The 22,088-nt window shown below is 42.2% G+C and overlaps 2 protein-coding genes across 3 annotated transcripts; one reads left to right on the plus strand and one right to left on the minus strand.

Moving 5' to 3' along the window:
- The first annotated feature begins 52 nt into the window (after nt 1–52).
- CCDC117 (coiled-coil domain containing 117) lies at nt 53–13,208 on the plus strand. 2 transcript variants are annotated; one of them, XM_033837125.2, is made up of 5 exons: nt 58–564; nt 1,231–1,281; nt 7,181–7,405; nt 7,880–8,017; nt 10,289–13,208. In XM_033837125.2, exons 1-5 carry the CDS (start codon nt 383–385, stop codon nt 10,524–10,526), a joined length of 834 nt encoding a protein of 277 aa, XP_033693016.1. In that variant the 5' UTR covers nt 58–382; the 3' UTR covers nt 10,527–13,208. The 2 variants fall into 2 exon arrangements, with proteins under 2 accessions (XP_033693017.1, XP_033693016.1); XM_033837126.2 differs by lacking the exon at nt 7,181–7,405 and having other exon boundaries at nt 53–564.
- Nucleotides 13,209–15,502: 2,294 nt separating this feature from the next.
- XBP1 (X-box binding protein 1) lies at nt 15,503–20,287 on the minus strand. The gene is given in 6 exon segments (XM_019950459.3): nt 15,503–16,647; nt 16,954–17,037; nt 17,040–17,099; nt 17,917–18,045; nt 18,870–18,966; nt 20,042–20,287. Coding segments are annotated over 6 exon segments (1,152 nt in total). The 5' UTR covers nt 20,266–20,287; the 3' UTR covers nt 15,503–16,089.
- Nucleotides 20,288–22,088: the final 1,801 nt, after the last annotated feature.

The raw sequence follows: 22,088 nt of genomic DNA on the forward strand, positions 1-22,088 counted from the left end.
GGTACTACTGTTTTCAGGTTTTCCTACTGAGAAAACTGAGGTACAAAGGTTCCATAACTTGCTGAGTGAGGATTCGAACCTATATCATATTCTAGGTTGGCCAGGGCCATCCTCCAGCCCCGGAGACTCGGACAAGCAGCCATCTTGTTTGTAGTCCTCAAGGACTTCAACTCCCGGCAGACCTTGCGTCAGCAGTTCTCCACACACAACAAATCCCGGCGTGCCCCGGGCGGCTTGGGGTGGAGGGTTCTAGAAGGCGTGACGTGGGGTCGGGAGCGGGCTCAGAAGCGGGCGCTTCTTGGCAGTCGCTGTGGCAGCCGCTGCCGGGTCTGGGGCCGCGGGCAGCCGGGGCCGCGGGCGCAGCCTCCTCACCTCTCCGGCCATGGCCGCGCTTGGCCGGCCTTTCAGCGGCCTCCCGCTGAGAGGCGGCTCGGACTTCCTACAGCCGCCACCGGCTTTCCCCGGCCGGGCCTTCCCGCCGGGGGCGGACGGCACCGAGCTGGCCCCGCGGTGGGAACCCCGCGCCGCCCCGAGCAGCCCGGGCGGGAGCGCGGCGCGCGGACGGTGAGGATCTCGGCCGGCGGGCGGGCGGGCGCGGGCTATTTGACCCTCCCCGCGACCTTCGGCGGGGGCTTCTCAGCCCCAGGTTGCTGATGAGGATACTGAGCCCCACAGTCGGTTACCGTTAGTCGCCTGAGGTAGCAAAGCGCGGGGGTCCGCTTCGGACCCTGGCCCTCCTGCGTCCCGGGAAGTGAGGAAACGGTCCGAGCTCGCCCAGGGCGTGCGAGGAAGGGAGCCGGGTCGAGCCGGGCCTGGAGCTCCCGTGGGCGCGCACTCGCCTCGCTCTCTCCAGACCGCGGCGGAGCCGCCGCTGCTGTTAACTTTCAGCGCCTCTCGGACATTGAGTTTTCTCATCCGCAACTTGGGACAGAAGTGGGTCCTCCTAGTGGGATCATAAAATAAAGTGCTTAGCCCGGTACCTGCCCCGATACGTTTTCCCTACGGTGGTCCCCCTCAATTTATCTCCTCCGGTCTTGACCAAATGAGAAGTTTAGATTTCAGTCTCTATACCTGACTGACCTTGTGACCTGTATATCCATCCCACTCGGCAAGGAAGGGGACCGCTGGTGGGAATGGGGTGGGCAAGATTATCGGAGCCAGAAAGTGGATGCTGAACGCACCCGCTCAATAAATTTCTCAACTGACTGATTTTCTGGTTTGTTTCAACAGTGTTTCAGTTCACCATAGAAAGAAACACAAGCGAGAGGAGGAGGAGGATGAGTAAGTTTCAGGTGCCTTTTATTCACTTAACGGTCACTTAATTTAACCTATTTTATATCCATGACTATTTGTTTTTAAGTGAAAGTGTGAAACATCAGGTGTCTGAAAGGAGGTCCAAGGAACTGATAACATGGGTTACGTTTTAGAGAACGGAGCTGGGCAGGTCAGAGGGAAACTTGTCACTCTGTAAACAATTGTATAGCTTGGACATGGAAGCAACCTAAGTGTCCATCGACAGATGAATGGATAAAGAAGATGTGGCACATATACACAATGGAGTATTACTCAGTCATAAAAAGAAACGAAATTGAGTTATTTGTAGTGAGGTGGATGGACCTAGAGTCTGTCATACAGAGTGAAGTAAGTCAGAAAGAGAAAAACAAATACCGTATGCTAACACATATATATGGAATCTAAAAAAAAAAAAAGGCTCTGAAGAACCTAGGGGCAGGACAGGAATAAAGACGCAGATGTAGAGAATGGACTTGAGGACGTGGGGAGGGGGAAGGGTAAGCTGTGACAAAGCGAGAGAGTGGCATGGCCATATATACACTACCAAATGTAAAATAGATAGCTAGTGGGAAGTATCCGCATAGCACAGGGAGATCAGCTCAGTGCTTTGTGACCCCCTAGAGGGGTGGGATAGGGAGGGTGGGAGGGAGATGCAAGAGGGAGGAGATATGGGGATATATGTATATATATAGCTGATTCACTTTGTTATACAGCAGAAACTAACACAACATTGTAAAACAATTATACTCCAATAAAAATGTTAAAAAATATATATAAGCGATTGTAATGTTTGAACTTTGAGCCATGTGAATATTGTTATATGCACAAAATAAAAGAATTCGCAGAAGGCTACGTATTGAAAAGTCTTACACTCCTTGCTCCCAGTTCTCCCCAGAAGTTACCCTTGTTGCCTGTTTCCTATGTCTCCTAAGGAAGATAATGTAAAAATTTACAAGTTTATGACTGTATATGGTTCTGGTTTTTTACATTGTAAGTAAGATACTGTTCACACTGCAACACATCGGATCTTTTCATCTTACTCTCCTGTAGCTTGTTGCATATGGGCACATAGAGTTCTACCTAATTTCTTTTTCAACAGGTGAGTGGAATTCTATTGTAAGGCTAGGTACAGATAATTAACCAGTCTCCTAGTGATGGATTTCTAAGTTAATTCTAATCTTCGTTATTACTAACAAATCTACCATGACCACCATTCTTTTTTTTTAAAAGAATTGGAGTCTAATTGCTTTACAATATTGTGTTAGTTTTTGCTGTATAACAAAGTGAATCAGCTATATGTATACATATATCCCCATATCCCCTCCCTCTTGCGTCTCCCTCCCACCCTCCCTATCCCACCCCTCTAGGTGGTCACAAAGCATGGAGCTGATCTCCCTGTGCGATGCAGCTGCTTCCCACTAGCTAGCTATTTTACATTTGGTAGTGTATATATGGCCATGCCACTCTCTCACTTCATCCCAGCTTACCCTTCCCCCTCCCCACGTCCTCAAGTCCATTCTCTACGTCTGCGTCTGCGTCTGCATCTTTATTCCTGTCCTGTCCCTAGGTTCTTCAGAACCTTTTTTTTTTTAAGATTCCATATATATGTGTTAGCATACGGTATTTGTTTTTCTCTTTCTGACTTACTTCACTTTGTATGAAAGATTCTAGGTCCATCCACCTCACTACAAATAACTCAATTTTGTTCCTTTCTGTGGCTGAGTAATATTCCATTGTATATATGTACCACATCTTTATTCATTTATCTGTCGATGGACAATTAGGTTGCTTCCATGTCCTGGCTATTGTAAATAGTGCTGCAGTGAACATTGGACCACCATTCTTTTTAAGTTCTTTGTATATATTTGCAAGTAGGTAAATGGATTCCTAGATGGGAAATTGCTGGATCTTAAAGTATATACATTTTGAATTTTGGAAAAAGTTGTTGCCAATTTATACTCCTTTGACAGTGGGAATGCCTGTTTCTCCATCTTCTCAGATGGAGATTTTTTGATCACCACTTAACTGATAGGTAAAAAATTACATCTCATAGGCAGACAGTCTTAAAAAAAAAAATGAGTAAAAGATTTCCCCAAAGGGGATATCCAAATGACCAATTAAATGAAAAGATGTTTGACCTCATTGGTCTTTAGGGAAATGCATATTAAAGACACAATAAGATACTCCACCACCAGATACTGGAGGGTTCTGTAGCACCAGGAACTCTCAAACACTATGGATGAGTATGTAAATTGCTACAACACTTTGGGAAACAGTTTTGCATTATCGCATGAGTTGAAGATGCACATACCCATTTACCCAGCAGTTCTCCTCTTGAGTATGTACCTGTGCTCATCAGGAGACATATACAAGAAAGTTCATAGCATCCTTGTTCATGATAGCTGAAAATTGGAATGTCCCTGAACAGTACAATGGATAAAGTAAATTTTTTGCTGAGTTCAATTCAGCAAAAAAAAAACAAAAAAACCCCACATCTATCAACCTAGATGTGTCTTACAGTATGAGCAAAAGAAACATCACAAGAATGTATATGTATACAGTATAATTCCTTATATATAAGGTTCAAAACCAGGCAAAACTAAAACCTTGAAGATTGCATATCTACATACTTGATAATGTATTTTTTAAAAAATGAAGTGATTACCATAAAAGATAGTATTTACCTACAGAGAGGAGGGAGTAGAGTACCATTTTGGGATTCTGACAGCAGTCTATACCTTGTATATTATTTTCATGGATTTTTTTTTTTTTTTTCCCCCTGGTACACGGACCGGGGCACGAACCCATGTCCCCTGCATCGGCAGGCGGACTGTCAACCACTGTACCACCAGGGAAGCCCCTGGATTTTTGTTTCATAATTATTGTATGTACTTTTATAAGTGTAGGCATTTTATAATTAAAGAAATTAGATCACTGTTTTAATTTGTATTTTGTAAATTATAGGCGGTGTTGAACATCTTTTAAGCCATCTGTGTTTCATTTTGTGTGAATTGTTCATGTTTCTGCAAATTTTTTATTGGCTTATTGGTCTTTTTCTTGTTAATCTATAAGAAATTTTATTAAGGAAGCCAGTATATTATATATGTTTTGTTTTCTCCAGATTTGTTGTCTTTCAACTTTGTGTATGTTCTTTTTTTTTTCTTTTTTTTCCAGCAGAAACTTTGAATTTTCTCATCTGGTTGATACATAGACTAATGAGACAGTTGATTTGAATGTTGTCTCAGTTTAAAAATACTTCTGGGAAAAAAAAAAAAAAAACACTTCTGGTACTTCCCTGGCAGTCCAATGGTTAAGACTCTCCTCTTCCAATGCAGGGGGCATGGGTTTGATCCCTGGTTGGGGAACTAAAAATCCTGAATGCTGTGGCGTATGGCCAAAAATTTTTTTTTAAATAAATAATAAAAAACCTCTGGACCAGACAATATTTATGTTCTTTATAGCCTTGGGATTACCGTAGATACACAGGGACCTCTTTGCTTTTATCTTTTGGGGTTCCTTATAGGAGATTATTGAATAAAGGTTCCAGTGTCATAAATAAAAAGTTTGAAGTGTACAAACAATTGGCTTTAAAAGTTAACCATCTTTTATATAACTGATTCATTTTTTTGTGAAGCTGAAACTAACATACCATTGTAAAGCAATTATACTCCAATAAAGATGTTAAAAAAAAAAGTTAACCATCTTTGATATACACGTGGAGAGATTGAGGCCCTGAGACTGGACAGTTGGATGTCAAATACCTAGAAGTGTGCTGCCCGCCTGCCACTTCCATAGCTCTTATCAGAACTTTAAAGTCTTTTATATCCCATTTTCTTTGGGACTTAATCATCATTGATCTCTAAGTATTTGCAAAGTGGACCTAGAGGCATGAAATAATTTAGCCCAAATTATGTTGGAGATCATAGATCAGAACCCAGCTCTGATACTCAGTTGCATTTAAAGATCTTTTAAAATATATATATATATTTATTAGGCTGCTCCAGGCCTTCATTGCAGCATACAGGATTTTTTAGTTGCGGCATTTGAACTCTTAGTTGCGGCATGCATGCGGGATCTAGTTCCCCCACCAGGGATGGAACCCAGGTCCCCTGCACTGGGAGCATGGAGTCTTACCCACCGGGCCAGCAGGGAAGTCCCTCAGCTATATTTAATAGTTGAATTGTTAGATATTCTAGATTCATTCTGCTTTTTCTTACATGACTTTTTTTTTTTTTTTTTTTTGGCTGTGTTGAGTCTTCGTTGCTGCACGCGGGCTTTCTCTGGTTGCAGCGAGTGGGGGCTACTCTTTGTTGTGGTGCAGTGGCTTCTCGTTGTGGAGCACAGGCTCTAGGCGTGCGGGCTTAGTAGTTGTGGCACGCGGGCTCAGTAGTTGCGGCTCATGGGCTCTAGAGCACAGGCTCAGTAGTTGTGGCGCACGGGCTTAGTTGCTCTGCGACATGTGGGATCTTCCCGGACCGGGCTCAAACCCATGTCCCCTGCATTGGTAGGCGGATTCTTAAGCACTGAGCCACCAGGGAAGTCCAACATGACTTCTTACGTCTATAACTTTTTCTTCTGCTTTCGAAAACGTCACATACTTTATCCAAATACTACAGAAATGTTTGATTTATGGATAGACATTCTTAATACTTTCTTATGAATTAAAAATAATTATACACGAAACATCTCATTTAATAATTGATTCCAGTCAAAAATCTAGGTTCAAGAGAGCATTATTATTTGTCAGATTTTATATTGCCAGAGACTTGAATGTTGATTTTCATAGTCTTGACATGAAATAGAAATTTCTTTCTAAAATACATGCTTCTTCCTTTGACTCTTAGTTTAGAATCAGAAGCTGTGGTAGCCATTAATGAATTTTTTGGTTGCAGAGCTGTGTTCTGGTCTTGAGATTGTGCTTGGTGATGCCCAGGCAATAATGTACTTTTGGTCTAAATACTCAAATAGAGCAGGGCAGGTTGTCTATTTAACTTGCTTCAGGACAGGTCTCAGCTAAACACCAGGCAGGTCATAGTGCTTGCAGATACTAGTTCGTGGTAAGAGCTTGAACAGTTGAATTTCCCTAACAAGGCAGGAGGTTTTAGTGAAAGTGGCAAAGAGGTAGGATTCAGGGTCTGTCTCTGGGGTCTGGTACCCAAAATATCAATACAACTCACCTTACATGACACTTTGGAGGGAGCACTTTAGTTTTCGAGGTCCTAGTTTCCACATGTGCAAAACAAAGAAATTGGATTTGATGAACTCTAAGGTCTCAAGGAAATACAAAATTTCTAGGAAGTGAGGATAGTTTATGTTGCAAGGCAGGAGAAAAGTGCACTCCATTATTAGGGACCCATAGGGCAAATGACAGCCTCTGCCATTTTTGGAGAGAACCAAGAAATCAGCAATATCATTTGCATCTGTAGTACTTGCTGCAGACCTGATGAAGCGAATATTTTTGCCCTAAGGGAATATAGGATGCCTGCAGATTACCTCCTCATATGCCCAGTGTAGTGGAGCAGCAGCAATTTGAAAAAATATGGCTGGCACTGAATTGCTACTTTGTGATTTTTGTATTCTTTACTTCCCACTTGACCTTTCCAGAGCTGAATAAGTAAGAACGACTTTAAATTCCCACAGCGAACACTTCTAATCTGGAAAAGCAAAAATCTTGCAGTTGCAACCTAATTTGACAAATGTCGGGAAGGGAAACATCTCAGGGAGGCTGTGAGAATGACAGAAAAGAAAATGTGTGATTTTCCATCTTGCAATCACACACTGTCAAAAATTAGAGGTTTTTCGTAGAAGAATTTGATTAGAGATGGGGGATGATACACATTTCATTTATATTAGCCAGGATTTTCATTGATTTTTTTTTTTTTTTCAGTTGTCCAGTAAGAAAGAAAAGGCTAACTGAAGCAGGGCTCTGTGCTGGTCCTAATGACTGGATTCTTTGTGCACATCAGGATATAGAGGGTCATGGAGTAAATCCGTGCACTAGTGGCCTTTCTGCACCTGGCATGTTAGATGTTATTTGTGAAGAGATGGATCAGACAACAGGAGAACCACAATGTGAAGTTGCCCGAAGGAGGCTTCAGGAAATTGAGGACAGGTAAATGGGCAGCATATATCTAGCTGCTTATTATTGTTCCTATGTAACAGCTCTACTCTTTCAAGTTAGTCTAATTCATCATTTGGTGATTCCTTGATCCTCGATATATCAGACTATAAAAATCAGAAAGCTCAAAGTACACACTTTAAATGTTAAAGTAAGTTCTTCTCATAGAACTGTACTAAATATTTTCACTTACTATCTCTGAATATTACTTTTTGGTATGAGGGTTTTTAGGGACACATTCTTCAAATTTGATTGCCTCTAATGTAAAACATTTTGGTTAAATGTTGAACAGCTCTTTTGTGTATACTTTTTTCTCTCAGGTATAGTCTCATATTTTACTTGATATTTTGCTGTAGCACCTGTTGCGTTTATCCTTGTTTTTATTTTTTAAATTTTTTCCAATTAATAAATATATAATAGCTTAACTAAATAATTTTTCTTTCTTACTTCGCTTCTGTCTTTATTTAGAATAATTGACGAAGATGAAGAAGTTGAAGCTGACAGAAATATTAACCATCTTCCCAGCCTTGTCCTTTCTGATACCATGAAAACAGGTTTGAAGAGGGAATTTGATGAAGTCTTTACAAAGAAAATGATTGAGTCCATGTAAGTTTTGGTTTCTGGTTTCCATTCAGTTATGATCTTGGAGGGAAAACACAGTCTCTAGACATTTCCTGATCGCCAACCAAGTGAAAGCATAGTACGTTTGTATTTAGCCCAAGTCGGAGACCTTTTCTTAGTTCATTGGGGTGAGCAAAACGCTACGCAAGCAGGAGTTGGCTGCCTTGTGTACTCAGCCCTGGGTTGTTTTGAAGTCCCAAAATGCACTAATAGTCTAATATTTGGAAATGGGAGGATTGGCAAGAAAGAACCCATTCTCATATGTATATGTGTAGCTGATTCACTTTGTTATACAGCAGAAACTAACACATCATTGTAGAGCAATTATACTCCAATAAAGAAGTTAAAAAAAAAAAACCCATTCTCTCAAATACCTATGATAGGATGTAGGAACCACATTTCAAAAGTACCTTTTACCTGGCTCTCTCAGTTATCTAGGACCACTATTAGGACCTAGGAAACAAAAGTCTCCCAGCAGTCAAAAAAGTTATCACAAAGGCCACAATCCACAGCTCATATTCTTACCTCATAGTGTGTAGCCCCTCAGGCCTTTAGCTCTAAGAGCCATTTTGCACTTAGTTTAGACCCAGTTTGATCAGCTCAGTTATCTGGTTTCCTCAGTCATCAGAGTAGAAACACAAAAACAGCAGAACAGACAAACTCATAGTAGTCAATAGTGACAGTACAGTGTGAGAACAGGATAGGCAACTGGAAAGCAAACATAAGAACCTGAAAAGCAAAGCAGCCTGGAGCCCATTTACATAAGAACTAATGATAGCCCTGTAATTCTTGTAGTCCTTGAGCTTAGATGATTTCAAGTGGTCATTACCGACTCTGTAAAGTACAGTTGTCTCTTAATATCCATGGGGGGGATTGGTTCCAAGACCCCCTGCGGATACTAAAATCCAAGGATGCTCAGTTCCCTTATATAAAATGGTCTGAGGGCTTCCCTGGTGGCGCAGTGTTTAGGAATCCACCTGCCAATGCAGGGGACACAGGTTCGAGCCCTGGTCTGGGAAGATCCCACATGCCACGGAGCAACTAAGCCCTTGTGCCACAACTACTGAGCCTGCGCGCTAGAGCCCATGAGCCACAACTACTGAGCCCGCGTGCCATAGCTTCTGAGGCCCGCACGCCTAGAGCCTGTGCTCTGCAACAAGAGAAGCCACCACAATGGGGAGCCCACACACTGCAACGAAGAGTAGCCCCCACTCGCCACAACTAGAGAAAACCACGCAGCAATGAAGACCCAACACAGCCAAGAATAAGTAAATTAATTAATTAATTAAAAAAATAAAATGGTCTGAATCAAAAACCCACAGATACAGAGGGCCAACTGTAGTAGGCAAGTTATAAAGTGCCATTTAGATGTTGCCTAGAAAAGACTTCAGATAGACTTGGTACTCAGTGAGGGTAAGTGTCAGATATCTGAAAAATTCTCTTAGGATACAGTCCCACTGATGCCAGGTAGATGAGGCAGTATTGTCTTTAGACACAGTGGGTTCCACTGCTGCTCGATGTTAGCACACAAGGATTTTGCATTAGCCTCCTAGCTTGATCTTATAATTCTGACTACCCAGCCCTTAGGGTGGGTAGATAGTTTAGCCAAGAGTAAGCAGGTCACATTGCCCTCCAGCCTAAAACATAGCACTTTCTGTTCTTGGTAGTTTTCCAGAAGCTAGCCTTGTGTGTGTGTGTGGGGGGGGGGGGTGTTCTTCATTGTCTGTGTTTTATTTTTCCTTACTTGCCCTTGGGTCCCAGAAACCATCAAACCATCACTAGATGGAGAGGGCAGCGAGGGGGTGGGGTAGGCACAGACAGTGGCTTACTGCAAAAAGCATTATGTTTCATAGCTGTACTAAGCAAAAGGCATACTGAGATATTTTTAGTGTGTTTGGCCAATGTTTCTTTTTCATTTATAATGGTTTAGTACAAGATAGTAGCTCACATCTGCTAATATTAACCACAGTTTAAGAAAACACTATAATAAATCAAGGGCCTCTGTTTTACATGTTGAATGTTTATATTCTAATCACAGCATCAGTACAACCAGTTGGTTTGCTTAAAAATGCATGCAGAACTGTAAAATTTAATGTACTTGAGTGGCCTTTGTAAAGATCAATTTGGATTGTCATAAATCTCCTATTTAATCCCATCCGTTTTTAGATGTTAGGTAGCAAACATTAGTTTTTCAATGTATATCTTTTATTTTCATGTTATAAAATTATTGATAAAAATCTGTATTTTATGTCTTAGGAGCCGTCCTTCCATGGAGCTTGTGCTCTGGAAACCTCTCCCTGAACTCCTTTCTGATAAGCCAAAGCTGTCATCTAATGCTAAGAACTACACAGGAGAGAGCCAAACTAAGCATGCAGCTGCTGGCACTGCCTACCCTCAAAGAACTGAACTGTTCTTGGAACCTCGGCAAACAGGGTTGCCTGTTTACACTAGTTTGGAGACAGCTGCTTGCACAGAAGAAGAGATGGAACTTTAGACACCAGTTTCTATACTAAAGTTGTCAAATTTTAGAAGGCTTATGTGTTCAGTCATGAGCCTGCTTGTACAGTATAGGGACTTGAAAGTTTTGAAACGGGTGTAATAGCTCCACCTGTGATTTGGGGTGGGACTCTCATTTTGGGTAGCCATTTCTTGAATTCAACTTTTGCCAAGGAAACTTGTCTCAAGAGAAAAGCAGTTTTCTAGGGGTCTTATTAAAGGAATAAGGAGTACATTCTGCAAAGTCAAGTATAGAAGCTATATGTGTAAGCATGACTTTTAAGTCATCTGTCACATTGTTTATATCATTCAGATACTTGAGTTGAAAAAGATGCATTAAGAAAGTAGGATGCTCTCCTACTATGTGTACTTCGACAGTCGAGCCACAACTTCATCTGTAGTTATGAGCTCTGTTTACAGTGGTGACTATATATGAGTGGGGAGAAGGAGAAAGGAGGCAGTAGCTTAAGCCTATGCTGGGGAAATTAACAGAGGCTCTGAAACCTGTATATTAGTTGTCAATTCATTGTAGCTATATTGATTAGCCAGTAGCGTTGTGGCTCCCCTCTTTGCCTCTGAAAATGGAATGAAAAATACAAAGAAAAGGTTTTTCCTTTGAGGCTCTTTCGCCTTGTGCTACTGTTGCTCCTTGGTTTCCCTTGCATAATCGATAAGCCCAGCTATTCAGTAATGTTTACAGCTTAATTAACTTTGAGTGATAGTTTAAAAGGTTGTGAGGTAAACCATGTGCGAATTGGCTCTGGGAGAAGCATCCCTCAGGTAATACTGGGGCAGTGCTGTATCAGCTAAGCCCAGCATATAACTTCTGTAGTTAAAAAAAAAAGTTGTGCCTGTATAAGCAAGTTGAGTTTTTTAATGTTAATTTAGAAAACAGTGACTGAATAATTAGCTGAGCACATATGGGCAAGTGACATTGAGATTTACTGAAATAGCCAGTTTGCCTATTGTTTCAACTATGGTGCAGTAAGCCTAAAAGTTAGAGAATAGCTTCCTGCTAGCAGGAAATCTTCATCTTGAGGACCTTAACCAGGCTCAAGGCGTCCTCTGAGGGTAACCAGGATTGAAGTTTTTTATTTCTCAGGAAGAGCTCTTCTGCGTGGCAAGGACTCAGTAGTACGAAGTAAAATGACAATTTCTTTAGTGCTACAGAATATCCACTATAACTTATTGAGTGTAATACTAGCTCTTTTATCAGACAATGGGAGACCACCCCAGTTCTTTCTGTTTTGTTTTCTGGGTTTCTTTTGCCTTTGTTGGAATCAGATACCTTGTCTAGAAAACATGGTTTATGCCAAGTAGAGGTGACTTTAGGAGGCAGCTCCCAGGCAATTTTGAAACCCATGCCGAGGTCCCTCCCCTTTTTACAGATGGCATAGAAGTCACAAGTCTGTTAACTGGACTGTTTCTTCTCCTGCCTGTTGTTCCTGCTTTCTCTATTTCTGTCTGGATAGTCAGGAAAAGATTTAATGTTTAATATTTAAACAAAATATTTAATGTCTACACAATAAAATTATTCAAACTTCAAACCAGTATTGAAACAGTTGGAAACCAGCTAATAGTTTCTTAATCTCAGATTTAGAGATGAATGTAAACTGTATTCTGTTGAAACGTGCAAGTGTTTGATTCATGCCGTTTAAAAAACTCCTGCCTCTAGGTAATTGTTAATGGGACCAACTTGTAAAGTTTGTAGCCTTAAACCTCCATGCATTTGTTCTGCTACAGCTCAAAAACATGAAGTGACTGCCTGGAATTTGGAGTTAGTCCCAGTGTTCAGGTGAAGGAGAGGTGACAGCTTTCCAAAGAAGGACCCAAGCACACTAACACTGTCTTCTATAGGGATTGTTGGGCAGGCCTGGGATCCAGGTCTGTACAGTGAACAGGAGGAAAGAAGAGCTCTGAAACAAGGCTCAGATACCACGGGTATATGTAGGAGAGAACTAATAAGATTCTGTTAAGATCCAAGCAGAACTTGTTTCAGAAGTCATTTTACCTGACATGATCATTATTTCTGCAGGAAACATGGATGTTCAATGCTCCTTTTTAAACTTTATCCTGCATATGTTTGTACAAAAATTGTCGTCTTCATCCATGTGGTGCTTACTCATCTGAGCCGTCTCCACAGTCCCCATGCCTCTGCTTTGTTTTTCTTTTGTAGAGTAAGGCTTTTGCTTTTGCCTTAAGGTTTCCCTAGGGAATTAACAGGTCTTCATTTTGTACAGCTTTTGCAGCATGGATCAAACATTGGCTTACTATGCTAATGTGTGAAGAGAAAAAATTATCTAAAGCAGGTGAGCTTTAATGAACAAATGTGTATTTTCTCTGAGTTTGATTAGGGTGTGTGTGGTTTTGTTTTTTTTATTTCATATGAAGAAAGTTAAGTGCGGTTCTCACAGATATTAATCAAATAAAAATTGCTACTCATTCTTGAAAAGGTGCAAATGTAAAATTTTAAAAATGAGTGGAAACTAGAACCATGAGAAAAATGTTCACCAGTGGGTTCATTAATTATTTTGTATCTGGAACTTGGTTTTGTTTTTTAATAGTGATAAGGATGGTGGAGTACTTGGAAAGTTGTGGAAGATGCTGTTAATTTTACTTTAAAATGAGAATCTGGTGTTTTTGTATTTTGTTTTCAATAAAACTTAAGTGTTTTGGACTATTTGAGATATTGTGTTCCTGCACTTAAGTAAATGAAATCAAGTTTGGGACCTTTAAAAATAGGGAGTAGGAAAATTCCTCTAGATGTCCAGTTACATGGTCATTCCTTTCTTGAGTTGACAGGTCACTGGGTGGCGGTATTGCGTGCATATTTACAACCATTAGTTGATAAATGTGGATCCCTGACTTGTGGGCAGGCAGAGTTTGAGTTGCGGCTACAGAAAACTCAGGATATTGTTTTCTTTACCAAAATTTGGAAATCATAGCTAAAAGTTATCTTTTTATGGATTTGTAAACTAAGCCTAAGTAGATAGTGACAATTTAGTATAATAATCCAATTCACCAGGTCCAGGGTTCCTACTTGACCAGTGGTCTTTTTACAGCAATACCTAACATGTTTAGGTTTCACTGAAATAATCTACAATAAAGTATGGTTCAGGCAGTGTAACTTTAAACTCCTTGAGGGAATATAGTTTTGTATGTATCAGTTTGGTTCAGATATTCTACTAGTGGCATTTGAGAGATGAGCTACATGCAGTTATGTGGTGTTAGACTATATAGCTCCAGCAAGACAGGAATGTTGTCTTTCAGCGACTGGTTAGTGGGTAAACAAGCCAGTCTTCCTGTCCCTAATTAACTTTAGAAGTTAGTTAGAGGGTAAAGATTTAATCTTAGAAGATTAGAATTTGATGCCATAAAATATTCTTGGAGTAGGAGGTATTAATTACCTCTGCCTACAGTTCTGTCCCTACTTTGCCTGCTCCAGTAACACACCTAGTAGAAAAGCAGAGAAGCACACATTGGTGTTACAAGGCCCAGGGAAATGGTGTACAGGTATCTGTCACCTGCTGCTTTGAGTTATGGACAACCTTCTGCATTTAACAGAAATCTTGCTTTGGTTTTGCAGAGAAAGATGTTTTTATTTCTAACCATTCCATTTAGTGTTTCAGTATGAATATAGGATATCCTGAGTGTTTAGTAATTTTCACCCATCTGTGCAGGAAATGAAAACTCAATCTACACAGGTTGTGTCCTGTGTGTTATTCCTGTTGTACAGCTGTTTCTTTCACGTGATGTCATTGAATGTAAATTAGTTGAGCCCCAGTCTTCAGATGCTTGTTCTATAATGTTGAAAGCTAAAATGTATCTGTAATTACATCTGCCTACACAATCCCTAAATAGATTCTCAGCACTTGTTTTCAGTTCTAGAAAATCTGGTGATCAGGTTTTTAATTGTGGGGCAGCTGGTGGATTGTTCTTACACTTACAAAACAGAAACTCAGAGATTAAGCAAGTTTGCATTGCCAAGTACTAGGATTGGGCTCTGGTTTCAGCAACCAGGGACCTTAGGCTCTCTTGCCTACTAGTATGCTTGTGGACACGCCCCCAGTCACACCAAAGGCATTCCCTTGTACTTGGCTGTAACCATAGCCTGCTTTGCCTTGCTGCTGGGGATTCTTCGAATCCCATCTCGTTTGGTCTGCTCACTCACTCTGACCTCCCCAGAGGTAGTCAGTAAACACTGGCATAGAATGCTGGCATGGGTAAAATAATTTCTATAAATTAGGGGACTCCTTTAATATCTTGTAAGTGGATTCCCAAGGAAAAGATGCACCTTGGATGATGAGGTTATCAAGTCTGTAGTTTGGGGGTTGTAACAGGTTCATTCTTTTGTGAAACATATCCTAGAGTGTATATAATTCTGTAAGAGATTAAAGCCCTTCCAAAGTGGATTAGGAGATAACAGTTAACTTTTGAGTGCTTGGGACGGTGCCTGGCATATACTAAGTGTTTATAATGCATCGTCTCTTTGAATCCTCTAGCAGCCTTTAGAGATACTATTATACCCCTTTACAGATGAGGAAATAAGTGGTAATTTATGCCCAGGGTTACCCAGCTGAACTGGTGGCAGAGTTGAACCCAGGGAGTTGGAGTCTAGAAAATCCTCTTAATCTCTATAATAATAGCAAAAGTATTGATATTTAATGGCATGTCCTTCTCTAACATGTTAATAGCAAAAGTTAAGTGTTCTAGCTCTGCCATTTACTAGCTGTAATACTGGTCAATTAGGCTGAAGAAACTGTCTCAAATATAGTAACTGCTCAGTGTTTACTTCAGGCAGCCAGGAATTGAAGCAGGCAGTAATTAAGGGGGGAAAGCCTTCAGTCACTTTAAAAAGTGGCATGCTCACTGAAGTGGGATAAATCACTACCATGGCAAACAGTGAAAACCGAGAGAGAATAACAACAATAAGACTTGAGGTTCAAGAAGGAATCAAAGAACAAAGACACTGCATTGTACTTTTTAACTGAACAGGTAGTTTTAAATAAATGGAGAAATCACCTTCCAAAAGCTACACTAGCAGGGAAAGATTCCATCAAGCATTTACATAGTAAATTTCTATTTTACAAAAGATTCTTGATCTTTACTTGAACTGTACATGATGAGGGAAAAGGAGCCCCCTCAGGTAGGTGTCCTCTCTGCTTGCAGAAGCAAACTAAAGGACCTAAGATCAGAGGCAAGCCTGGGATGCCAAGATGGGTAAAGAGAAATGATAAAGGGCCATTCGTTAATTCCATGTCTAAGACACTTTTCTAGTGATGCTTACGTAAATACTTTAGGGCAAACCACTGCCCTTAAGATAAAGGTACAACCTCAGAATCTCTAATTCTGGATTATAGTAATGTATCTGTGTACCCTGGACTGCTGAATGTCAAAAGACAATACTTGGGGTGACCTATGAGGTTTGAACAAATACTTTAGAGGAATTCTCTAGGACCATACACCCTCTACTTTGGCTTTCTGAATGAAGCACAGGCTTCTGTGCTATATCCTCCAGCAGTGTAATAGTCAAGAAAAGGGCATCAGTATTGGATCACTCCTTAGACACTAATCAGCTGGGGAAAGAGTTCACTGGCAAAAGTGTCCTCCCAGGAATGGTCTACACCAAGCAGAGAGGACATGTCACTCAAGGGAGAAGGGGAACCCTCATAGCTACAGTCACTATAAGCATCCAGTAGGTAGGAAGATGGCTTCAGGCAGTGGCTGGTTGAAAGCAGATCTGAGATACCCAGCTCTGGAATGAAGTCATCTTCTACAAGTTCTTCCTTCACTGAGACAGTGAATTCAGGGTGATCTTTCTCTAAGGGACTGGAAGGTGCTTCCTCAATTTTCACTACCACATTAGCTTGGCTCTCTGTCTCAGAGGGTATCTCTAAGACTAGGGGCTTTGTATATATGTGGTCAAAACGAATCAGTTCATTAATGGCTTCCAGCTTGGCTGATGACGTCCCCAGGGATGGAGAGGGGGGTACGGGTAAGGAACTGGGTCCTTCTGGGTCGACTTCTGGGAGCTGCTCCAGGCTGGCAGACTCTGGAGAGGGACATCTGAAGAACATAACTGGGTCCAAGTTGAACAAAATGCCCAACAGGATATCAGACTGTAAAAGGAAAAATTAAATGGAGTTCAACTATTAGAATGCACTGAGAATCTACCTTAGTGCTAGGTTCCAAAATGTAAATTAATCATTAGGCTATAGGATGACCTCCAGGACCCACCAGACCCATTTATCTATACTCCACTCCATGTCCTAAACCACCTGGAAATAGGAAGGTAGTTAATGTTCACCTCCAACTCAACCGAAACTACCTTCTCTGCCCTCATATGTCTGGTTAGGGATGTCAGGCATCAAACAAATGGAATTAAATAGTTATACACCTCTTTAGTAAACCTGAATAAGCCCTACCTCAGAGTCTGAAGAGTCAACACCGTCAGAATCCATGGGGAGATGTTCTGGAGGGGTGACAACTGGGCCTGCACCTGCTGCAGAGGTGCACGTAGTCTGAGTGCTGCGGACTCAGCAGACCCGGCCACCGGCCTCGCTCCATTCCCCTGGGAGGAAAGACCATAGTGAATGAACAGCTCCAACAGCTGAGAGTCCCCAGGGAAATACTTGCCAGGAAGCTGTGATTCTTGACTTTCAAGAAAGCTAGAAAACTATTCTTTAGAGCCGAAACCTTTCCCTTAAACCTTTGTTATTTCCATTTTCTCGAGCCCTCCTCAAGAAGAGATAAGAAAAGGAAGGTAAGACTAACTTCATTGTGATTTTCTGTACAATGAAACATTTTTCTTCCCCAAGCAAAGATTCAGGCAGGACCAATATTCTTAAATAATATCTTACTTATATTCTCAATAACGTTCCTAGTAATAAAGTTCTATAGTGAATTTCAGCCCAGAATCTTTTTGGATAGTAATTTTTTTAAAAGTTTGTCCTAAACATTATCTTCTGAGTAGAACTGCCCTACTGTCAACCTTAGACCACTTAAGTATTATCACTGAACTTGCCATGATTCGTAAATTAAAACCCATACATCACTCTTCTATCAGAAAGGTGTCACTATCACAATGAATCCCTTCTCTTCTCAATCATATTCATCAAAGAACCACTATAATTTCAGTAGCATTCAAAGTCAGGTTTGACTGGCTCTCTTATCCTGGTTCTCCTTAATGCTGGCATGGTAGATATATCTTGTCGACTACTGGCATTTGTTAGTACTTGCTCTTGGAGAGTCATGTAACTTATTTTAATTATTAGGACTTAGTACTATTCGCTACACTCTTGAAAAATGAATAAGTATCATTAAAGAAAGAGGTCATGTCACTTAAAAGCAGTTCTCACATACGGCACCAAATAAAGGACATGACTTACTTTGGTCTCTGCCTCCTCTTCAGTCACTAGGGCATCCATCCCCAAGCGCTGTCTCAATTCCTGGTTCTCAACTATGAGGCCATGAGTTTTCTCTCGTAAAAGCTGATTTTCTAGCAAAAGTTTTTGGTTCTGGAAGAAAGTTCAGAAGAGGCTATTAAGACATCTAATTCCTTCACTTAAGAATCCACCTGACAGCGTTTCACTACAGTAGGTTTCCTTTCCTTCTCCCGGGTCTTTTGGAAAACTCTATGCTTATGAAGTTGTTCACAGTGGGTATTAGAAGGCAAGGTTATAATTACAAAAAAAAAGCTATTTAGGAAGTGCCATCTCACGGGGTCACATATAACACAATGCCCCCAACTACTAATAGAGACTTCAACAAAGAGTGACTTGTGGCTTTAATTTAGTGACTTGTGGCTTTTAATTTTAAATATGACATTTAAAAAAATCCTATCTTGAACTGGTGGGTAATAATAAAAGTGGTAGTGGTGGGCTGTAAAATCAACATGTTAAAAAAAAAGAACACCACAAATATGCTTATGTATTCAAGATGTGTAACTGGCAACAATTTAAGTTTAGGTAACAAGTAGACCCTAGAAGGGGAAGGGAACCGTTAGTGGACTTTTGGATAAGCCAGAAAAGGTCTCAACTTTAAGCAATGATTTCCTATCTGCTTTTACTAATTTTTTAGTACTAACTGATAAAACATTGTTGTAATGTAATTCACCAGCTTTGAGATAGAGCTAGCACCAAATGCCAAGAAGGTCAATCATTTCTGCTCTCATCAAGCTTCACCACTTAACCAACTATCTATCTACCCTAACTTAGATTAACTAAAAGTTTAACTTTTAATTATATGTCCAATTGTCTTCTAAAGGAGATGAAGCAACCATTAACCAAGGGAAAGATATACAATGGATAAAAGATACGAGTTAGGCCTTAAGTATTTTTACCTCTTCTTCCAAATCTACCACTTGTTGCTCCAGCTCACTCATTCGAGCTTTCTTTCGGTCTCTGGCAGTCTGAGCTGCTACTCTGTTTTTCAGTTTCCTGAGAACAGAAAGAGATATACCACACTGAGTCATCTCAAACCTTATTTATATCTTTATTTGAAAACTTGGCCACCTGGTGCTTTCATTTTAATTTACAGTATAAGGTAGACTAATGGTAAAATACACTTCAGGCTCCTCCCCTCAAGAAAACAAAACCAAAAAAAAAAAATCAGCCTTCTGTGGATCTAGCTTGAAGACCTACTTTACTCTCCCCCATACTGAGTCATCCACCTCCGTCTCATCCCTGGCCACAGCACAAAGGCTGGACACAAATATTATTCACCTTGCATCATAAGATATTTCCTCCTCCCCTTTCTACTCCCCCGTTGCTTCCTGACTCCAATCCCCTCAAACAGGATCCAACCTGGACTGATTAAATCTAGTAAAGGCTGCAATCGCGCTAGAACATAAACCCTCCCTCCCTAAACCCAACTCAAAAGAGGGAGAGGCTGATGCGACTTTCGCCCTGGTGCTGAAAGCCTAGGCCCGTGTCTACTCCAGGAGGCACTTCATAAATCACACAAAGCACAATGATCATAAGAGAACTAACATTTACGGAGAACTAAGTACTAGGCATTTCTCAATCTCCCCAGCAGCCTGAAGTAGATACCATTTTAAGGATGCAGAGGCTGAGTTTGACTAGTGAGCCTTACAGCGCTCCCAGCCCCCTTCAACAGCTGACATTTCAGTTCCGTGCGCCTCCAAAAAAAGTAGGTTAACCAATTGGCTTCATGTCACAGCCCAAGTTCAGAAAAGCTGACCACGGGTTTGTGGTCACAGCTAGAGGGCCTGGAACCCAGGTACCCTGATACCCAGCTCTGGTTATCTCTAATTAGATAGAAAAGAAGTAAATAAAAAAGGCCTGCGCAGCTCTGGACTCCACCCAGCGCGGTGGATCTGCTAGTCCAGACTTCCTGCCCCGCCCCGCGCCACGCTGGCACCGGAATGGCCCGGCCACCAACGCCTGAGCGCTGCGAACGGTCAGCGCGGCCCCAGGTCCCTGTCTCGCCTTCGAATTCGGTCCCAGACCCCAGGCCCTCGCCCTCCGGCTCCGCGCCTCGACCCTCGCCCACCTCCGCAGCGCCTTCTCCTCGGGGCTCAGGTGCGTGAGGCGCTGTCGTTTGCGCGCCTGGGACGGCCCCCCGCTCGCCGCCTCCGGGCTGGCCCCTCGCTGGCCCGGCACCATGACCGGCAGAGCCCGGCCGACCGGGGCTCCGGCGGCGGCGGGCTGGCCGGACAGAAGCAGAACTTTGGGTGCCCCGGCGGCCGGGCTCTGCGCGGCTGCCACCACCACCATAGCCGGAGCGTGTCTACGCGAGTACGCGTCTCCGCCGCCCAGCGAGCCGGTCCCACCGCGCCCAGCCTTTCAACGATCGTGGCCCTCCGCGATTGGCCAGCGCCGAGTGACGCAGGCCTATCTTGGCTCCCATTGGTCTGGCCAATACGGAGGGGGTGGGGCCAGGGCGTCTAGCGTGGCGGCCACGGTGCCGGGCATTTTTCGCCGGGGTGACGGGTAGGCGTAACTCGGCGCTGGGAGGGTGTGGGGCACCGGAGGACCGGGTCTAGGGAAGCCCCGTGCTTGTGAGGAAGGGTCCAGAGCCAGGCGGAGTTTTCTCAATAAATGGAATTTCCCCCTTAGGCTGACGCAGAGTTTAATTCCAAACCGAGAGATTTCCAGACCAATTTTTACGGAGACTAACAGATTTTTACCCGCTCCTGACAGAATTGTATCTTGTGCGCCACTTAGGGCCCGGAGCTGAGCAGAAAATCGAAAGACCAGCGCGAATCGGGGCTTGGGTTAGAAAAAAGCCTGCAAAGAAATTCCGCGAAATAAGTCTTTAGGGAATGAGATAGCGCGTTTTAAAACTAGGTTTAACTCATAGTGAAGGCTTAATAAACCTTACGTGGTGTTCTCTCAGAGTGGCAGGAATACGTGTAATTTCATTTTTCTTTGCATCTCTAAACTTTCTGCTATGAGCGTACATTATTATTATTATGAAATGAAAAAATGGCATGTATAAGACATGAGGGGAGGTTCAGGGCTCTTGCCCGCGTGTTGCGGCGCAAAGGGGCGGGGGGGGGGGGGAAGGGGGACTTGTGAAAGAAGGGCCTCCGAACGGTAGCTAGGGACCAGTTTAGACACAGGAATATTAAAATGGAGAAACCCGAGGAAACACCCCACACGGGCATTTTCACTTTTTTGAAGCAAATTACAAAACGTTAAGTTCCCTAGAATTACAAAGCAATACGTTCTTTAATAAGTAGTTACTGCTTCCTCAATGCCCAGCACTGTTCTAGGTTCTAGGGATGCAGAGATGAGTAAATCTCCTAGCTGGTGGTTGGAAGATATGCAAAAAGTGAAAAGATAGAACCCTTCCAGGTAATTCTTCGATATTACTAAGTCAGGTTAGCTCTTCAGTTATATTTTGGTGGGAAAAAAACAGTATGGGAAGAAGGAATGAATGAAAGCAATTCAGTCTTTCGATATATAGGCCCTTTCAAGGGCATAGTTTCCGTCATTCCCAGAACTGGACTGTGAGCCTCCTAGTATTTTCTTCTTCAAATTGGCAGAGTAAATCAATGACTTTGTTTAAACTGAGCTGGCCCAGCTCAGGCCATCCTGAACACAGGCTGCTTCTGTGGACTGGGAAAGAGATGGGGACTAATCAGAGACCAGGACAAAACAGCCTGCCTCCTTTTTAACTCCCATCAGCCTTGAGCTAGCTGGGTCCTAAAGTGCCTGCAGGGGTGGGAGACTCACTACTGGCCCTGGGACCTTTGGGGAGAATTCTTCAGAATACCTTCTGGTTGAGACCTACTCGTTCCTGTTAAAGGACCTTGGAAAGCTGTAAGAGGTTCTGAGAAAAGTCATGTAATTGTCATGCAGTCTTTAAGTTAATATTTGTGAATGCCAAAAGAATGTCTGGCACTGTGTAAGAAATCTCAGGGAAACTAGAAGAAATTTAAATCATTTAGACATAAAAAGAAAATGCATGAGGCCTCTATTAGTCCATCATGGTGTAAATGAGTAACCATAAGGAGAAGGTACAAGATGCTGGGGCAGAGGAGAAAAAGCCAGTGGATTGCATTTTAGTCTTGGTTAATTGGGTAGAAATGGAA

Source organism: Tursiops truncatus, chromosome 13 (assembly GCF_011762595.2).
Source record: "Tursiops truncatus isolate mTurTru1 chromosome 13, mTurTru1.mat.Y, whole genome shotgun sequence".
Classification (NCBI taxonomy): domain Eukaryota; kingdom Metazoa; phylum Chordata; class Mammalia; order Artiodactyla; family Delphinidae; genus Tursiops; species Tursiops truncatus.